Source organism: Anopheles aquasalis, chromosome X, assembly GCF_943734665.1.
Source record: "Anopheles aquasalis chromosome X, idAnoAquaMG_Q_19, whole genome shotgun sequence".
NCBI lineage: Eukaryota > Metazoa > Arthropoda > Insecta > Diptera > Culicidae > Anopheles > Anopheles aquasalis.
Window position 1 is genome coordinate 7,292,871 of NC_064876.1, and position 15,802 is coordinate 7,308,672.

The 15,802-nt window shown below is 47.3% G+C and overlaps 5 protein-coding genes and 1 long non-coding RNA gene across 10 annotated transcripts in view; 5 read left to right on the forward strand and 1 right to left on the reverse strand.

Annotated features, from left to right (window-relative positions):
• The window catches only part of LOC126570950 (uncharacterized), a 16,296-nt gene extending 15,034 nt beyond the window's left edge, over positions 1-1,262 (forward strand). Inside the window, exons 8-9 of the mRNA XM_050229109.1 lie at positions 858-1,028; positions 1,121-1,262. Of these exons, the coding sequence (XP_050085066.1) occupies positions 858-1,028; positions 1,121-1,186 (237 nt within the window). The 3' untranslated portion in view covers positions 1,187-1,262. The remainder of the gene's footprint in view (positions 1-857; positions 1,029-1,120) is intronic.
• A 105-nt stretch (positions 1,263-1,367) lies between these two features.
• On the forward strand, positions 1,368-2,274 carry LOC126571153 (uncharacterized). Its single transcript, XM_050229459.1, has one exon. The coding sequence runs from the start codon at positions 1,368-1,370 to the stop codon at positions 2,004-2,006; it is 639 nt and encodes a 212-aa protein (XP_050085416.1). The 3' UTR covers positions 2,007-2,274.
• A 5,764-nt stretch (positions 2,275-8,038) lies between these two features.
• On the forward strand, positions 8,039-9,805 carry LOC126570959 (mitochondrial amidoxime-reducing component 1-like). Its single transcript, XM_050229120.1, has 3 exons — positions 8,039-8,411; positions 8,509-9,403; positions 9,505-9,805. Exons 1-3 carry the CDS (start codon positions 8,201-8,203, stop codon positions 9,608-9,610), a joined length of 1,212 nt encoding a protein of 403 aa, XP_050085077.1. The 5' UTR covers positions 8,039-8,200; the 3' UTR covers positions 9,611-9,805.
• A 19-nt stretch (positions 9,806-9,824) lies between these two features.
• Positions 9,825-12,048, reverse strand: LOC126570987 (mitochondrial amidoxime-reducing component 1-like). Of its 4 annotated transcripts, XM_050229198.1 has the most exons (5): positions 11,908-12,048; positions 11,665-11,843; positions 11,370-11,413; positions 10,332-11,169; positions 9,825-10,157 (listed from the first exon to the last, which is right to left on the reverse strand). In XM_050229198.1, the coding sequence occupies exons 3-5, from the start codon at positions 11,377-11,379 to the stop codon at positions 9,977-9,979; spliced, it is 1,029 nt and encodes a 342-aa protein (XP_050085155.1). In that variant the 5' UTR covers positions 11,380-11,413; positions 11,665-11,843; positions 11,908-12,048; the 3' UTR covers positions 9,825-9,976. The 4 variants fall into 4 exon arrangements, with proteins under 4 accessions (XP_050085155.1, XP_050085147.1, XP_050085137.1 ...); XM_050229190.1 differs by having other exon boundaries at positions 11,665-11,948; XM_050229180.1 differs by lacking the exons at positions 11,665-11,843; positions 11,908-12,048 and adding an exon at positions 11,494-11,617.
• Positions 12,049-12,236: 188 nt separating this feature from the next.
• Positions 12,237-13,170, forward strand: LOC126571285 (uncharacterized). Of its 2 annotated transcripts, none has more exons than XR_007607876.1 (2): positions 12,237-12,494; positions 12,668-13,170. It is a non-coding gene; the product is annotated as an uncharacterized LOC126571285 (long non-coding RNA). The 2 variants fall into 2 exon arrangements; XR_007607875.1 differs by lacking the exon at positions 12,237-12,494 and adding an exon at positions 12,503-12,608.
• Positions 13,171-13,585: 415 nt separating this feature from the next.
• LOC126571025 (negative elongation factor E-like) lies at positions 13,586-15,557 on the forward strand. Its single transcript, XM_050229242.1, has 4 exons — positions 13,586-13,807; positions 13,873-14,547; positions 14,635-14,746; positions 14,839-15,557. The coding sequence occupies exons 1-4, from the start codon at positions 13,727-13,729 to the stop codon at positions 14,913-14,915; spliced, it is 945 nt and encodes a 314-aa protein (XP_050085199.1). The 5' UTR covers positions 13,586-13,726; the 3' UTR covers positions 14,916-15,557.
• The last annotated feature ends 245 nt before the right edge of the window (positions 15,558-15,802 follow it).

Consider the following 15,802-nt stretch of genomic DNA (forward strand, 5'->3'; position numbering starts at 1 on the left):
TCTCTCTCTCTCTCTCTCTCTCTCTGTCTCTCTCTCTCTCCCTTTCTCATTCCACCGTCCTCGCTCGCCATCCTTGTCAACAGTACCTTCTCTAGCGGTCGATCTCTGTGTTCCTTGTGTTGCCAGACTCCCCTCTACATCCCCTCACCCCTACCCTCCCTCGGAAGACTAGTAGTAATTGGAAACGGATTCGTTCACGTTGTTAATTACTTGTATCCTTTTCTTCTCTTAGTCCCACAGTCCTGCTCTTAAGTGTTAGTGTGTATCCTTCGTTCCTCCGTTAGCAGCTAAATTGCTACTTTTTTATTTTTCTTTTTCTTCTTCTTCTTCTTCTTCTCTTACTCTCGCTCTTTATTTCTTCTATTCCCTGTTTCATTTCCTTTTTCCTCTGTCTTTGGTCTGTTCTCAATCTGCTACTGCTATCACTGCAATCATCATCTTCCTCTATCTTCTTTCTTTGTGCTACTTGTTCATCTTCTTGTTCTGTTTTCGTTTTTCGCCTTTCCATTTACTATTGCTCTGTTCCTATCTTTTTATGTATTTATGTATGTTCTATTATTAATCTACATATATTTTGTTTGAAACTGACCATTAAAACCCTTACTACCCCACCACCCCCTTGACCAAAAACCCCTACCCTTTCACCCACTCCGTCCGTCCATACGACAATGTAACCTGTGTGCGACCAACACCTCCCCCCCCCTTCATCCTCCACCCTCCGCCCACCATATCTTTCTCTCGCTATCCGCGGCTACTCTAATCGGCAAAAAATGTATCTTCTTCCATTGTCCCAACCCTGCTCACCGACCGTCCGGCCAACGAACTCTTCCACAACCACACACACATACACACCACAGCTTGTGTCGGGCAGCTCGGGTACGGAGCAGAGCGACGAGAAGGCCCACTCGCCGGACGATCACGATCTCGGCAAGGGCGACGGCTACACCGAGGGCATTCCCGGACCGGTGACCCGCCTGTTCGTGCTGGCTAACCGTGGTCTGTCCAACCTGATCCAGGATCTGATTCTGGTAGGTGTTACCCAACCATTCATTCACGCCCACTCATCGGCAGGACAGTCATCACAACGTTCCATCCTTCTTTCCTTCCTTCCACCCCACAGCGAATCGCACAAACCAGTGAACGAGTGGTTAACTTCAAAGCACGTCTAATCACGTCACTAATCTAAGCCGTGTATGCGTGAGATAGTGAAAGAGAGCGAGAGAGATAGAGAAAAAAGAGAGAAAGAGAGAGAGAGAGAGAGTGTGTGTGTATGTGTGTTTGTGTGTGAGAGAGCATGTTTGTGTACTTAGAAAGTTAGTATGCTTGTCGTTTGTTTGTATGTTGTTTTGTTTGTTTGACTGTCCTGAATGCGACCACCGTCATGCATCGAGGGTCTTCAGCGACCGACCGCCACTACCACCTCTACCACCAGCAACCGCCCTTCATCATCAACATCAATCATCAACACTTCATCGGAAGGCTGGAGAAGCAAGTCCAGGACTCAGGATTCCTACTCCTCATGCGAGCAGTTGCAGCTGTGGACTCTGGACTCAGGCTCGCACTCACCCGCTTCATCAGCGCACACCAGCTCGATCAGCTCACTTCCGCATACTGAACCACGTTCCGTCCGTACACAGCCAAGCCTGCTTGGTGCCAGCATGCCCGCCGTGTTGCCGGCCCTTCCGAATATGACCGCCCTGTTGGCACTCGTGCCACCACTCGTGCCCACCAACCCGCTCGACATGGCAAGCATCGGGAACGTGAGCAGCCAGCTGGAAGCGGAACTGACGAACATTGTCCAGACGCCGGCGCTGGCAGCACTCGTAACATCACCACCGCAGCTCAGTGAGGCGCTCGGTAGCTTCATAACGGCCCTCGTTCCTCCACCACCACCAGCCACCACGTCAGCACCGAAACCCGCTACCACGGCCATTGGCAAACCAGCACCCTCGGCGCAACCGGACGCACCGGAGCGCATGTCGCTGCTGCCGTTCTCCTTCTTCTGAGGCGCGTACGTCTCGCAGTACCTTCGTGCCGTGTTCAGTGGTATCTTCCGGCCGCTAATATCGCACCACACACACACTCGCGCACACACACACGCTCCCACGGATCCGGACCCACGCTCGGTTCTCGGATTTTCCTCCCTAAAACAAAAAAGCTGAAGATTGTTTATCATCCATCGGAGAAAAAAAAAATCCACGGTTGAGGTATACACACCGACACACGAACACACACACACACATACACACACACATACCTACACTGTTATCTAGGGGTTAAAAGCGCTAGGGGTGTTAGATACTTACTACTCTCCATGTAGCTGGTACCATACGTACCGGCATCAATCAATGGGATCACACCTACCTACCTACCTAGACTCGAGGTGGGGCAATCCAGTACGAGGCGAGAAGTTGGAGAAGGGAGGAACTCACTCGTCCGCATCCCCAAATTATTACCCTCAATGCTCCATTTGCTCAATTTCGCTCACAGACTAGACCTAGTATAACGGCCCCATCCCCCTTCCCCTGCCTCTACCATCAGATTCTTATACTTTCTTTCTTTGAGATGCTGCATACCCACCCACTGCTGGCGTATCGTTAACTGTAGTCTAGTGTCATCTGTTCAACTCTCATTCACTCATCATCGTCTCATCCCCCGTGTATCGTTTGCAAACATCCCTAATTTTTCGCAACTGGTACTGGCTCCCTATGCTACTCAGTTGCACAGTGGCTTGCACATGCGTGATCGGTTTCGTCTAATGCAACGCTTCTGTGCTCTTGCACGCAGCTGCTCGGTAAATTATCCGAGCCGACCGAAACCGAACAAGGGGATGGCGAGCCAGGGGAAGATTGCGAACCGCCGGAGACGGTGCCGGCGCCTGGCGAAAAAAGTGCAGTACCTGCAGAAGCCGAAGCTAGAAGGTGAAGCTGACCAATGATGGTGGCCAGAAACCAGGAAACCCGCCCGCCCCCCCCCCGCACATCCCAACGGTTTTCTTTTTTCTTCTTATTTCGCTTTACTTCATCTTAATTTTCATTTCAACTACTGCTTTTACTTCTCTTCCTGACTGCTAGAGCGATGACGCTGCACGCACCCTATTGCGCATATTCTTTTGTAAATAGTTCTGACTATCAACAGCTAGCTTTCTTCCTCGAAGTCCTTTTCTTTCTCCGTTCCGTTTACTATTCTTTTACTTTCGCTATCATGTCGCCTTTTGCCATTCTATCGGGCCTTTAAGAAGGGGTGCTTTCCAACTATTCACCCCACCATCATCACCAGCAACACCTTTCCCCACGAACCATCACGAACTGGGCCCTAGGATTGAGGGACACCGTCTACCCCCTCCCCCCATCCTCCCCCGCCCCATCAAACAAACTTGTATAATATGGATAGACATCGTGAGCTCTTGGTGGATCCAGTAGGAGAGGATTATGACTATTACGACCCTTTTTTCGTTCGTTTATTATTTCATAATTTTTTTTTCTCTTAGGATGAAGGTGACACTATTATTTAAATGACATTTGGCTAGGTCTTGAACTTTTTCCCTCCCCTTCGGAACATTGCACCTGACAACCACCCTCCGTGCGGGGCGTTTACCATTTCTGATCCCTTTTTCGCCGTCTCTAACGGCACTTTCGTTACTGCTACTATTGCCACCACTACCATTACCACTACAACTACTATTGCTACTATTGCTACTTCTACTACTGCTACCACTACTGCAAAACGGCTGCCACCGTAAACATAGACGAAAGAAAGTGCGGAAGTCCGGAGTTTTATTTTATTGTTTTGTTCTGGTACTGGAGGAAAAAGGAACTATTTTATCGCAAAAGCAAAGCGAAGCCGCAAAGCGAAAGCACATTACTGTCCAACACTATCTTTCTATTATGCTATATGTATTATGTATGTATGTATGTATGTTGTAAACAGCGCTCAATCTTAGATACTATGGAAAAATTAGAAAGATGAAAAATGGAACAAATTTAATAAAAATCAACTATTTAAAAAAATAACATAACAATTCTCGAAGCTTCTTTGCATTTGCCACGTTGACGTTACTGAGTGACCGAAAAAACCGCTTTTTAACTGATTAAATGTATTTTTTTCACCCCTCCCCCCTTCCCTAATACATTAAATTACGTTTCCGCATAGTTTAGTGTAAGTTTGTTTACTAAAAATGTAGAAATTAGCCATTTTTTCGGTCACTCAGTAGCTCAGCGTGAGTGGAGGGGCCTATTTTAGTCCTGCACACACAAATCCTGCATGGTAAAACGAATAGTTTCCAGAAGGAATCGCCCATTAATTACACCATGGCCATTATATCCTCATTCACATTTTGGTATGTTCACAGCACCTAGTTCAAGTATCAATATCGTATAATATAAAAATGTATAAGATAACGAAAGAAAAATCCCCAGGTTTTTAAAATACGCTTAATGTGAGTGTTGCCGAAATTAGGAGGTACTCCACCACCGGTGACAGTGAAACGAGGATCTGTAGCAAAAGTATGGAGAGAAGTGGAGAGTTAGTGAATAGCAGGGTGGGGAGACAGAATTCTGGCGCCTGGCGAGCAGAATTCTGCAGCTCTTGACACTGGGGAAAAGTGTTTTTAGAGTGCTGGCAGAATTGGTGAAAATTAGTGAAGAATTTGAAGAGTAAAGGCATTTTTAAGAATAATTAACGTCAGCGGGAGAGGAAACTGCAAATTGCTGCCTGAGTGGCATCGAGCCAGAGAAAGAGAACATTTTGGCACTCGCGAGCGCCGAGAGACGAGGCAGAAGCGAATCAGAAGTAATAGAAAGTGCACAAATTTTTTTAACCAACGCGGCTCAACGTCGAAGCTAGGTGTTCAACTCGTCGAAAGCTAATAAATCGTTAAAAAATCCTAGAAATTCAAATTCGTGTAATGCTTCTCAACAACATTTTTAGTGAAGATTAGTGAAGAATCTGGACGAATAAACTTAACATTAAACTTAACGGTTTGGGGGGTTGTTTGAAAGCGCAACAAGTTACCCCTATCTTTGAATGAAAAAGGCAAAAAAATAACTTTGCGTCTTATAAAACAGATAGTTTAGCGAAAGTGGTGAAACAAAGCTTAGAAACATTATACAGGACGACAATGATGTTTTCCAGCAAGATGGAGCGCCCTCGGCAAAGCGGCTTCAAAACTGTTGCAGGAACTTTTTACCAGATATTTAGCGAAGAATGAATGGTCTCCTGGTTCACCAGATCTTAAATCACTGGACTTTATCGTTTGCTTATAAAATTACTAGCTGATTTTCCCGATTTCATTCGGATATATAGTATGATTTTTTCACTTCGTCCATCTTTCTTGCACGATATCATTTACAGCATTTAACGTGTCTATCAGCATTAGTTTTATCTTGAGAGCATGCCGGTTGTAGAAGATCCTGAACAAAATAAGAATTATTAAAGTAATAAATTGGCATCGATAATTTATTATCATAAACAGCAGCCAGTCTACGGTTAACTCATAACAAATTCCCCATTTGGGCAATGTGCAAGTAATGAAAGTTATCTTCGTTAAAACAACAATTTAACGGTAACGCTAGATCCGATATCTTGTGTTAAAGATCGATGCCAATTGAATTCTTGTTGCTAACTGGAAAGCTATGCTCTCCATTTCCAAACTCAGCTTTCATTTGGCGGAAAAGCCTTGCATGCTGGAAATTATGCAATGATTTGTGTCTTTACACTTTGCATTCAGACTTTACCAATCCTGCTGAGAGGGATGAACACGCAAATTGTGCCACATAGTCAACAAACTTGGTTTAAGCGGCCCATAGACGATCAACTTTATTTGTCAATGTTTCGGATGCAAGAATTGCGTCGAACTGTCGTTTTATTTTTATTGCTCATATGTGGGCATAAATTGGCCTAGTCCTTAATGTTTTATCAATCAGGGCCACAGTCGCATCGTGTTCGTTAATGTGACCCACAGGCGACGCCATTATTCAGCCTCATCAATATATTTTCAGCTGGCTGAAAATCTTCAACTTTTTTGACACAAGCTTCAAATAGCCCACACACGATAAATATATTGGTGTCAATCGACTTGCATGCAAGAGTTGACAAATAAAGTTGATCGTCTATGGGCCGCTTTAGGTACCTTTTTTTACCTCTCTCTGTATCTCTCTTTCTCTTTGTTTTTGGATCACATTGGGATTAAATTACTATAGAAGGAACAAAAACCAACTATTGATTTAAGCTTACCATCAACCTGCTTTGAATTGAGAAGCATGGAGGAAAGCGAAGGGTGAAAGAATGGAGTAAACTCCGCTTTGATGCAACCCATGAATTTAAAGACCCCAAAAACTTTGGGAATGACACCCATATTGCCCTAGAAGGGATTTTCAGGATAGGGAGTGTATGCCACCCCCTCCCCCTTATCCGGCAAGAACCAAACTTTGTCACATGGTATCTAGAGCAACCAGCAACAATTGTGAGAGTTTTGGAGATATTTGCTTGAAAACCACCAGAGCTGTGCGTTTTTCTAACACATTGGTATTTGGGAGGAGGGAGAAGGGAGGGAAATCCTGGGAAAAGGATCCCAAAGCTACCTTTGTGCCAAGTTTGGTGAAGATCGGCCCGGTAGATATTGCGTGATGTGCGAATATACAAACATAAACTTGTTTTTATTTATAAGAATGAACCTTAACGAACAAAAATTGTCTAATTTTATTCAGTTTGAATCAACGATCCCAAAAAAATGGGAGGAAATGTCTATGAAAGTCGTGCGTGCCACGTGCGTTGGACCTTAGAAGCGATTGAAGCTCGTAAAGCAGGTTGGGAGGAGTGTAATTCCGATACATACTACCATGATCAAAAATAAACCGGAATTTTGAATTTATTCCGCGCGGGCTTATCAATTTCGAATTCTGTTTTTTTTATTACGTTGACGGCTCTATTAGTGATGTACATGCCAAGTTTCAGCTTGCCAGCTCTTCATTTACGTTTACAGCAGAGATTTGTTTGCATTAAGTTTTTACGTCATGGCGATTTTTAAAATTGATTCAAAACATGAACAACTTTAAAAGTTAAATTAAGTGTTCCGACACATTAAAAATGATACAAAAGTGTTATGGTGACAATACTCTATCAAAAACACAGGTGTACCAGTGGTATGAACGCTTTAAAAGTGGTCGTGAGACTGTTGAGGACGATTGTCGTCCTAGAAGGCCATTGACATCCAAAACTGACGAAAACGTCGATGAAATCCGAAAATTGTTGATCGAAAAGCGCAAATTGACGATAAGGGAGATAGCTGAGACCACCAACATATCATTTGGATTTATCCGCAAACGAAAAAATCTGCTTTGTCGTGTAACAACTCGTGGATTCTCCATGACGATAATGCGCCATCTCATAATGCGTTGATTATTCGTGAGTTTCTCGTCAAAAACAACACCAATATCATTCAACAACCGGTCAATTCACCCATTCTTGCACTATGTGACTTCTTCCTATTCAATTAACTCAAAAAATCACTACGAGGATCTCGTTTTGAGAGTGTTTAGGCAATAAAGCTAAAATCGCCGGAGGCACTAATGGCTATACCAAAAACCGAGTTCCAGAAAAGTTTTGAGGAGTGGATCAAACGCTGGCACAAGTGCATTGCATCCGACGGGGACTACTTTGAAGGGGACAATTGGAATTTTAAAGAAAAAACAAGTACTTTTCTTTTTATGACCAAATTCCGGTTTATTTTTGATCATGGTAGTATTTTTCAATTGATTAGTATAAATTTCTCTTTAAAAAAAACACTCTGATAATACAAAATGATCCACCCAATAAGAAAATATAAATAATTGAATTTGTATGGGAATATATTGGACACGGTGTAAATGCTGGAGCTGGCCACCACTCGCAGCATCTGCTCACGTACGCCAGCCGTACGCGGTCAATGCCGTTGGCCATCACGTGCGTGCTAGAGCAAGCAAGCTCGTCGTTCCTCCTATCAGTGATCCGAGCACCGAGAGCTAAGGGGTCATGCGGGTATGCGGATGGTTTGCTCGCTCGAGCGTTCACTCGGACGGTGATCAAATAAAGCGGGTAAATCAAAGTGCAAGAGATACGCGAGCGCTGCTACTCGCGAATGTTGTCATCGTGGTGGTGGTAACCTGTGGAATCCGCGGCCCCTGGGGTCTCTATCAGCTGACATTCGCTGATACCACACACCATGTCGCTCCATCGTTATCGGCGCTGCTGGCCGCCGCAGCCGCCCGTGTGTGCGTGCGAAAGTTCGCGGCGCTATTTAGCGCGTAGCGCTCGATTCGTAAGCAACGCACAATTCAAACGCCAAAGCCGTGGATCTCGGCGCTCGATAATCAACGGCAACAACAGCAGCAGCAGAGCTTCCTTTTGCATTCTCTTGCACAACATGTTCCAGAGTAAGTAGGAACAAAGCGACTCGACGTACGGTGGCGAAAAGTATCCCTTTTGTTTGCGGATTTTAATCCACGGACCTGGCTACAATTCTCGGCGCAGGGCTACTGGATGAGTTCCGGGCTGTACCGGTGGCCCGGCAGGCTTTGCTGGTGGCGGCCGGTCTCGGCGGGGTGGCACTGGTATCGGCAGCCGCCTACCTGGCCAAGCAGCGCCTCGACAACACGCCCCCGAAGCGGTGGCGCAAGGCCGGCGAGCTGACCGACATCTACGTCTATCCGATCAAATCGTGCGGTCCAGTCGTCCTGAAGGCGATCGACTGTGCCGGTACCGGACCGGGTCAGGAGCTGTTGCGCGACCGCACCTTCATGGTGACGAATGAAGATGGCAATTTCGTGACGGCGCGCATGAAGCCAAAAATGGTGTTGATTGCGCCGCGTTACGATGCACCGAGCGCAACACTGTACCTCCAAGCACCTGGTATGCCGGAGCTACGGATCGATGTGGGCGAGCTGGCTCGGAGGGCAGCCGGCAGTGGGACGACCGCTGATCCAGTGAACGAGCGCAGTACAGTTTGGGGCGAGGGCGTCACAGTTCTCGATTGTGGGGACACCGTGGCCCAGTGGTTCTCACGCTACTTGCTCGATAAGAACGGCGGCTACCGGTTGCGGTACTATCCGCACGCTCACAGCCAGCGGCGCCGGAACGGCGACGACACCGGTACACTGCACGACGAGACGAGCTACATGCTGTTCAACGAGGCCAGCGTGACCGAGCTGAATGGTCGGCTGGAGAACAAGGTCACACCGCTGCGCTTCCGGCCCAACTTTGTCGTTCGTGGCCCGGAACCGTATGCTGAAGATCGCTGGAAGTGGGTGCGGATCGGGGAGGTCGTGTTCCGCTATCGCATTCCGTGTTTGCGGTGCGTCTTCACCACCATCGATCCGGATACCGGGGTCGCCCACCCGGACAAGGAACCGTTGCGGACGCTGAAACAGTAAGTGCCCTTCGCCTCCACTCACTCACTCACTTCGACGCATTCAATTAGATGCGCAACGTGCAACGTATTGATCCGCCCGTCTTTCTCAACGACAACAGATATCGACAGATACCGGAGCTGGGCGAATCACCGGCCCTCGGCATCCATCTTGGATTGCGCCGCACCGGCACCATCAAGGTCGGCGACTCCGTCTACTTTGCCTAGCCACGTTGTTATTGGACCCGAATTTCTTTCGCCAACCAAACAATCAACCCAACGCAACCAATCAAAGAGACGTTTTGGATCAATTGAACACTGATTCGGACCCACAGTACAGTGGCCAAATCGCTTGTTTGTCGCACTAGTCGTCTCGCGTACACGAGTAAATACATATGTTTTCCGAGACGCGAAACCAACCGACCGCAACCGTTCTGCTTTCATCCTTACGAAATGGCACCACTGCTTGAGGCTGAGGTGAACTGTGAGGTCTACTGCTGTGGTGTTTGCGGTGGTGGGCTTTTGCAAAGGCCTTGAAGCTAGAACTGGAGTAAGCAACGAGCAACTGCTTCAAGTGTTCAAATATATCCTGATTCAGCCAACGTAGACGGCCTCGCCGACGGCAATCTTGCCGGTTACGCGCACCCCCATCTGCATGCCGACCACCGGGGATGCACCGAGGCCGGGTTTCATTCGGTACTTGCGCAGTGTGTTGAGTGGTTCCTGCACCGGGCTGCTCACGCCCGTCTCCGGGTCCACGTTCGTGAAGAGGCATCTGCAAGAGTGATAAGCCAACATGATAGGGGAGCCGAGGAAAGTGAGGTTGTGGGATGAAAATGGTTGATATTAAGGCAGCACGATAAGGAGGGTACGATGACAATAGCCGAGTATGACAATGAGGAATGATATGGCTTGATAGGCCACTCGGGTTACGAAACGTGGTTCTCACCTGGTGCAGGGTTTAACGTTCTCATACACGGTGTCACCGATGCGAATCCATCGCCAATCGTCCTCCTCAAAGGCGCCCGGTCCCTTTACGAGGATGTTGGCGCGATACTGGAGCGCCTGGATGGGAGGCAGCTCGAGTCGGCCGTTCACATCGGCGACGGACGCCTCGGACAGGAGCATGTAGCTGGTAGCATCGTGTAGTGCACCCGAGTCGCGCGCTGTCAGCATTCGGTGGATGCGATTCTTAGGCCGCACCGGGCGTGTTGGCCGATCGTACGGGTAGAGCACCAGCCGCAGCCCGGTGTCCTCCTGCAGAAGGAAACGCGATAGCCAGCGGGCCACCTCCTCACCACAGTCGATTGCCGTCACTGGTTGGTCCCACACCGAGGCCGACTCGTGCTGGCCCACCTCCAGCAGCCGCCGCACTTCAACCTCGACGTCCAACATGCCAGGCGCGGACAGTCGCATGCGTTCGTGGCCGGGCTCATCGAAGGACGGTTGCACAAGCACCAGTGTAGGATGGGAACGGCCGGTGATGAACCGGCCGTCCCCACTATTGACCACCATGAAGATGCGATCCCGTAGCAGACCGACGCCCGGCCCGATCTCGGTGCAATCGAACTGGCCCACTCGCACCGCGCCACACGATTTGATCGGGTAGATCCACAGGTCGGATACCTCCCCAACCCGATGCCACTCGGTCGGTGGACGGCGGGCACACCGTTGCTGAAGCAATCGGTACAAGACGTATCCGGAGGCCGTGACGAGCCCAACACCGGCCGCCACTAGCAGGGCACGTCGCACCGAACCGCCCGTTACAGACGAACCATCGAACAGTTCTACGTGCAGAAGGGAAACTCCTGTTTAGTGTCATCCGCGAGTAGTAAACCGTCCGATATATCGAACACAACGGAAGCCGCATGTAATCAGTGATGGGTGTGAGGGCGCGGAATGATGATGTTAATGGTGTTCGCCGATGAGCGAAGACCGGGGGTTATGATTGAGGGGTTTCCCGCTGCACATTCCCACGCCTACTTACCGGACAACATCTCTGTCGACGTTCCGTCCGCTGCGCGATGGTGCCTGAAAGTGAGGGGTATCGAGCAGAAATCAATCATTAATAGCAAACGTTCACTATTACGGCGTGTAGACAGAAAAGCTACCCAATCTGTAGCTGTGACATGCAGTGCAAGACAGCAATTGCTTGGCTGCTAGCTCTCGCGTCGTGATAAGAGGTCTGCCCACATGCAGCCCCCTTTACCGACGGTCAGAGTAGTTTCGTTACGTTGCTGATAAGCAGTTCCTAAAGACTCGGGGACTCGGATTCTGCTCACCTGCTGGTACTCCCTTCCAGCTATCTTTCCCGCGATGATTGTGCTAATCAAACGAGATAATTATCGCCTCAGCCGGCTGTGCGCGGTTCTAAACATACGGCTCGTCCGTCCTTATATATGTTAAAAAAGCCGGCTGTGCGCGGTGACCTCCGTGTCCACCATACAGGTGTGAATCACACCTGGAACGGTGGTGTAGGGCTCGGTTAATGCTGTAGAAATAAAACACAATCTAACACAACATACAATGGAACCAAAGCGTTTCAGAAAGCGTTTTCAGTTGTGTTAAAGTTATTTCGCGATGATTCTGTAGTTTTTCTGAAGTTCTTCTTTTCAAGCGTCCCTACACACACCATTATTTTTTTTATATGGAGCTTTTGACTTTTGCCGACAATTTTGACTTTAGCCGCCAAATTTTGGCTGTGTGTAGAAACTGTCTTACCCTGGATTTTTTTTCCGGGGTCTTTTATTGAACAAGTAATTTAAAAACACGGGATAATGTTTACATTTGGAGAGGCGATCGCAGCCCATGCCACAGCAATGCATAGTCGTCCCATGCAGCATACCTATTGTGGAAACCACAGTGTCTATAGGAAACAGGTGAAAGGCGCTGCCACACTGGTTGCGGTACGTGCGGTACGTGCGGCAAATCTGTACAAAATCACAACACTGCTGCAACTGCCGCTCGTGCCGCAACAAAAGCACATCTGAACAACCTCGTTGGATACCGTGTTTGACAAGCCAAAAAGCGTCTGCAACTGCCGCAAGTACCGCACGTACCGCAACCAGTCTGGCAAAGCCTGAAGTCATAGCAAAGAGTCTATAGGAAACAGGTGAAGTCATAGCACTTTTTTTCTTTTTTGCTTTTTTTTGTTTTTTTGACATTCGACGCCTTGTTTACGTTCATCGCCAAACCAGCGTGCGTTTGAATCCGAAAAAGAGCAATGGTTTTATCAGGTATATTATCTACTTTTGCTCGTTTAAATGATACATTTTCTAATTTTAGAACAAACGAGCAGCCCCGCTGTGGCTATCAACGTGTCAGCAGGGGCCGAAAACGCCGGCTATCTCTGATTCTGAAACGAGTGGAAAAGGCCCGGATCCGGCTTCCACCGATAGCCGGTCACTGTCGGCTTAGACTATTGGTTAAAGGACAAAAGGACGGAGACGATCGGAGTGTGATGGACAATCACATCAGCGCTACATGCTCAGTGCATCCAAAGAAGGGTGTTGTCGCGTGTCCGACCAGAGATCCAGCAAAGGTGAAACCTCTTCGCTTGTTCCGAACAAGGAGCAGCAAGGAGTAGGAGTGGGTTCTTCTGCCCGAATAAAGGCAGCTCCAGCGCGCTTTGTTCATCATATAAGAACGCTGGTTCGGCAGATCGTTTGCCAATCGCGAGGCGCATCCAAAGGAAGAGTTTGCAAAACACAGCTAGGCAAAATCTATAAGGCATCTTAAAACCACCAATGTAGAACAATCATAGCACTGAAAAACTGGAAAAATTTTAACTTTCTTTACGGATTTCTTACTTCTCAAAGCGAATACAGCGTCTCCAACGCAATCAGAACATAAACACGAACTGTCAGTTTTTTCATTCATTTTTCTAACCGTCGCGAGCGATTTTGTTCGGGATGACTTCACCTGTTTCCTATAGACACTTTGGTCCACGGAGCATAAATCCTAGCGTAAACGCTGTTTGCAAGCGATTTGCCTCACTATATTTCCTGTTTGTGGTTTGCATTAATAGTGAGTGATCATTACTAGCGTTTTTAATCTTTTTCTTCGGAAAAAAGATCCAATTTTTCTCACAAAAGTCGATAAAAGTTCAGAGTAATTCGGATTACACGTCTGAACCCGGTCATGTAAACATGTTCAAGTGTAAATTAATTGTATATTTACGCTTCATGTATCACCGGCTTAAGGAATAAAAATAATAAAAAAGAAGAACCCGACACTTTCCGAACACGATTGTGCTTCTTGCGACGTCGGCTGTTTTCCTCAGTACGGAAACGGCTTAGGAAAAACCAAAACAATAAATTCTAAAGTTACCGGCACGGCAGCGCGATGGTGTACTTGCACTTTCCATCAAATCTAACCGAGGAGGAGTTGATGCTGCAGGCCAAGTATGCCATGCTACGCAAAAAGGTAAGTTTCTCTTGGGCTCTTGGATTCCTCACGATTTTCTAACATCCTTGTGCCGCTTCCTGCAGAAGAAGGCGCTACAGGCACTCAAGACACCGAAACCGGAGCCAGAGAAAAGCATTGTACCAAAGAAGCCGGCGGATGCCCGGGACGCGCGCGAAGTGGCCCGCAAACTGCTGAAGAGCGGAGCTATACAAGCAATCCAGAAGCCGCAGATCAAACAGGAATCATCGTTCAAGCGACCGAAGGGTCAAGAGCAGAAGAGGGCGCAATCGGCCGAGCAGCCGAACGGTGGCAGCACTCAATACCGATCATTTGGCGCAGTTGTAGCTGGTACGGAACAGGCTGGATCGAGCGGCGAGCAATCCGGCGAAGCTACGCTCTCGTCGGCATCCGGCACTCCAGCGATTGCATCGACTGATACACCGCTCGCCGAAGGGTCGACTGCTACTCCAGCGTCGCAAGGCACCGTTCGGTTGAACCTGTACCAGCAGTACGAGCGCGACCGCTCGGAGGTGGTCGATTCTGTTGAGAAAGCGAGTGCCGTGGATGTAGAGACTGCCAAGGAAAAGCCGCGCACCGGCAACACGGTGTACGTGTCTGGTAATAAGGTGACGGAGGAGTTTCTGAAGAAGCACTTCGGCGAGTACGGTGAGATCCTCAATATTTCGATGGAGATCGAGAAGGGCCGCGGATTCGTGACCTACGCCAAGATCGAGTCGGCGGATCGGTCAATTGCAGAGGTAAGCCAGCCACTCCTGGTCGGGCAGGTGGCAGATATAATTGATTACTCATGGGTTTTGCTCTTCCTTTTCGGATTTCTGTTGCAGCTGCATTCTAAAACGGTCGGAGGAATCCAACTGCAAGTGCAGCTAGCACGACGTCAACCGCAAATCAATCCCATAAACGAAGCCGGCTCGTCCGCCGTTTGGTCCGCTCTCGGTAATAATTCCTTCTTAGACAATGTGCTTTGCGTTTATCAACGATATAAGGTGCAGCTTCTAACCGATCGTATTGATCGTTTTTTTTCCCAGCTACTAACCGATCTCAAAAAGGCAAACACAAGGATAATCGCGAGATGGTTTGTTACGACTATGATGATATATTTTAAACCGATTTAGCAGCTGTACCTATAATAGTTTACAAACCAAGTGGCCAAAGTTAATTCAAAGTAGAATAGTGATAATACTCGTACACAAGCCGCTGTCACCTACTTCTTATTTAGCAATTACGGCGAAAACTCTTTTTTTTTATTTTAGCTCAAATTAAAGTTTGTTTTAGTTTTCTAAAACATACAATTTCACTAAAATCCCCACTCGAATAGATTTTTATTACTCATTGGAGTTTCCTAAGTCTGATTAGTATTTTATCTATTAAGCCGGGGATACATGAAGCGTAAACTCTCGTATAAACTCAGAGCGTAATGTCAAAAAGTTTTCGCTTCGTGTGGCAGACATAAACGCGTAAAAGTTTATACCGAAACGTCAACTACAATTACATTCGTGCACCTGCAATTACACTATGCTATTACATCAATTACATGTGTTTTTGGCCACAAAAAATATAAATCGACGAGATAAGTTGATTTCTGAACATCTTCTTCTATATTTTAAGATGTTTTTACTGTATTTCAGCGATTGTAGGACATTCAACTCTTAATAACGCTACGCTTCATGTTCGTGCAGAGTTTACGCTTGCTTTTACACTTGGATTTACGCTCCGCGGGCCTATAATCTTTTTGACATAAGCATAAAGGTAGGAATACACGAAGCGTAAACTCTCGTATAAACTCAGAGTGTAATGCCAAAAAGATTATACTTATGTCAAAAAGATTATAGGCCCGCGGAGCGTAAATCCGAGCGTAAAAGCAAGCGTAAACTCAGCACCAACATGAAGCGTAGCGTTATGATGAATTGAATGTTCTACAATCGCTAATATACAGTAAAAACATCTTTAAATATATAAAAAGATGTTCAGAAATCAACTTATCTCGTCGGT

Excerpts from the sequence above, each read along its gene's own strand:
- LOC126571153 (XM_050229459.1), top strand. The coding sequence starts at position 1,368 with ATGCGACCACCGTCATGCATCGAGGGTCTTCAGCGACCGACCGCCACT.
- LOC126570959 (XM_050229120.1), top strand. The coding sequence starts at position 8,201 with ATGTCGCTCCATCGTTATCGGCGCTGCTGGCCGCCGCAGCCGCCCGTG. Across the intron at positions 8,412-8,508 it reads CTTGCACAACATGTTCCAGA|GGCTACTGGATGAGTTCCGG; the intron begins GTAAGTAGGAAC and ends TTCTCGGCGCAG. Across the intron at positions 9,404-9,504 it reads CCGTTGCGGACGCTGAAACA|ATATCGACAGATACCGGAGC; the intron begins GTAAGTGCCCTT and ends CAACGACAACAG.
- LOC126570987 (XM_050229172.1), bottom strand. The coding sequence starts at position 11,448 with ATGATTGATTTCTGCTCGATACCCCTCACTTTCAGGCACCATCGCGCA. Across the intron at positions 11,170-11,369 it reads GTCGACAGAGATGTTGTCCG|AACTGTTCGATGGTTCGTCT; the intron begins GTAAGTAGGCGT and ends TTCTGCACGTAG. Across the intron at positions 10,158-10,331 it reads AACGTTAAACCCTGCACCAG|ATGCCTCTTCACGAACGTGG; the intron begins GTGAGAACCACG and ends TCACTCTTGCAG.
- LOC126571025 (XM_050229242.1), top strand. The coding sequence starts at position 13,727 with ATGGTGTACTTGCACTTTCCATCAAATCTAACCGAGGAGGAGTTGATG. Across the intron at positions 13,808-13,872 it reads ATGCCATGCTACGCAAAAAG|AAGAAGGCGCTACAGGCACT; the intron begins GTAAGTTTCTCT and ends CGCTTCCTGCAG. Across the intron at positions 14,747-14,838 it reads CGCCGTTTGGTCCGCTCTCG|CTACTAACCGATCTCAAAAA; the intron begins GTAATAATTCCT and ends TTTTTTTCCCAG.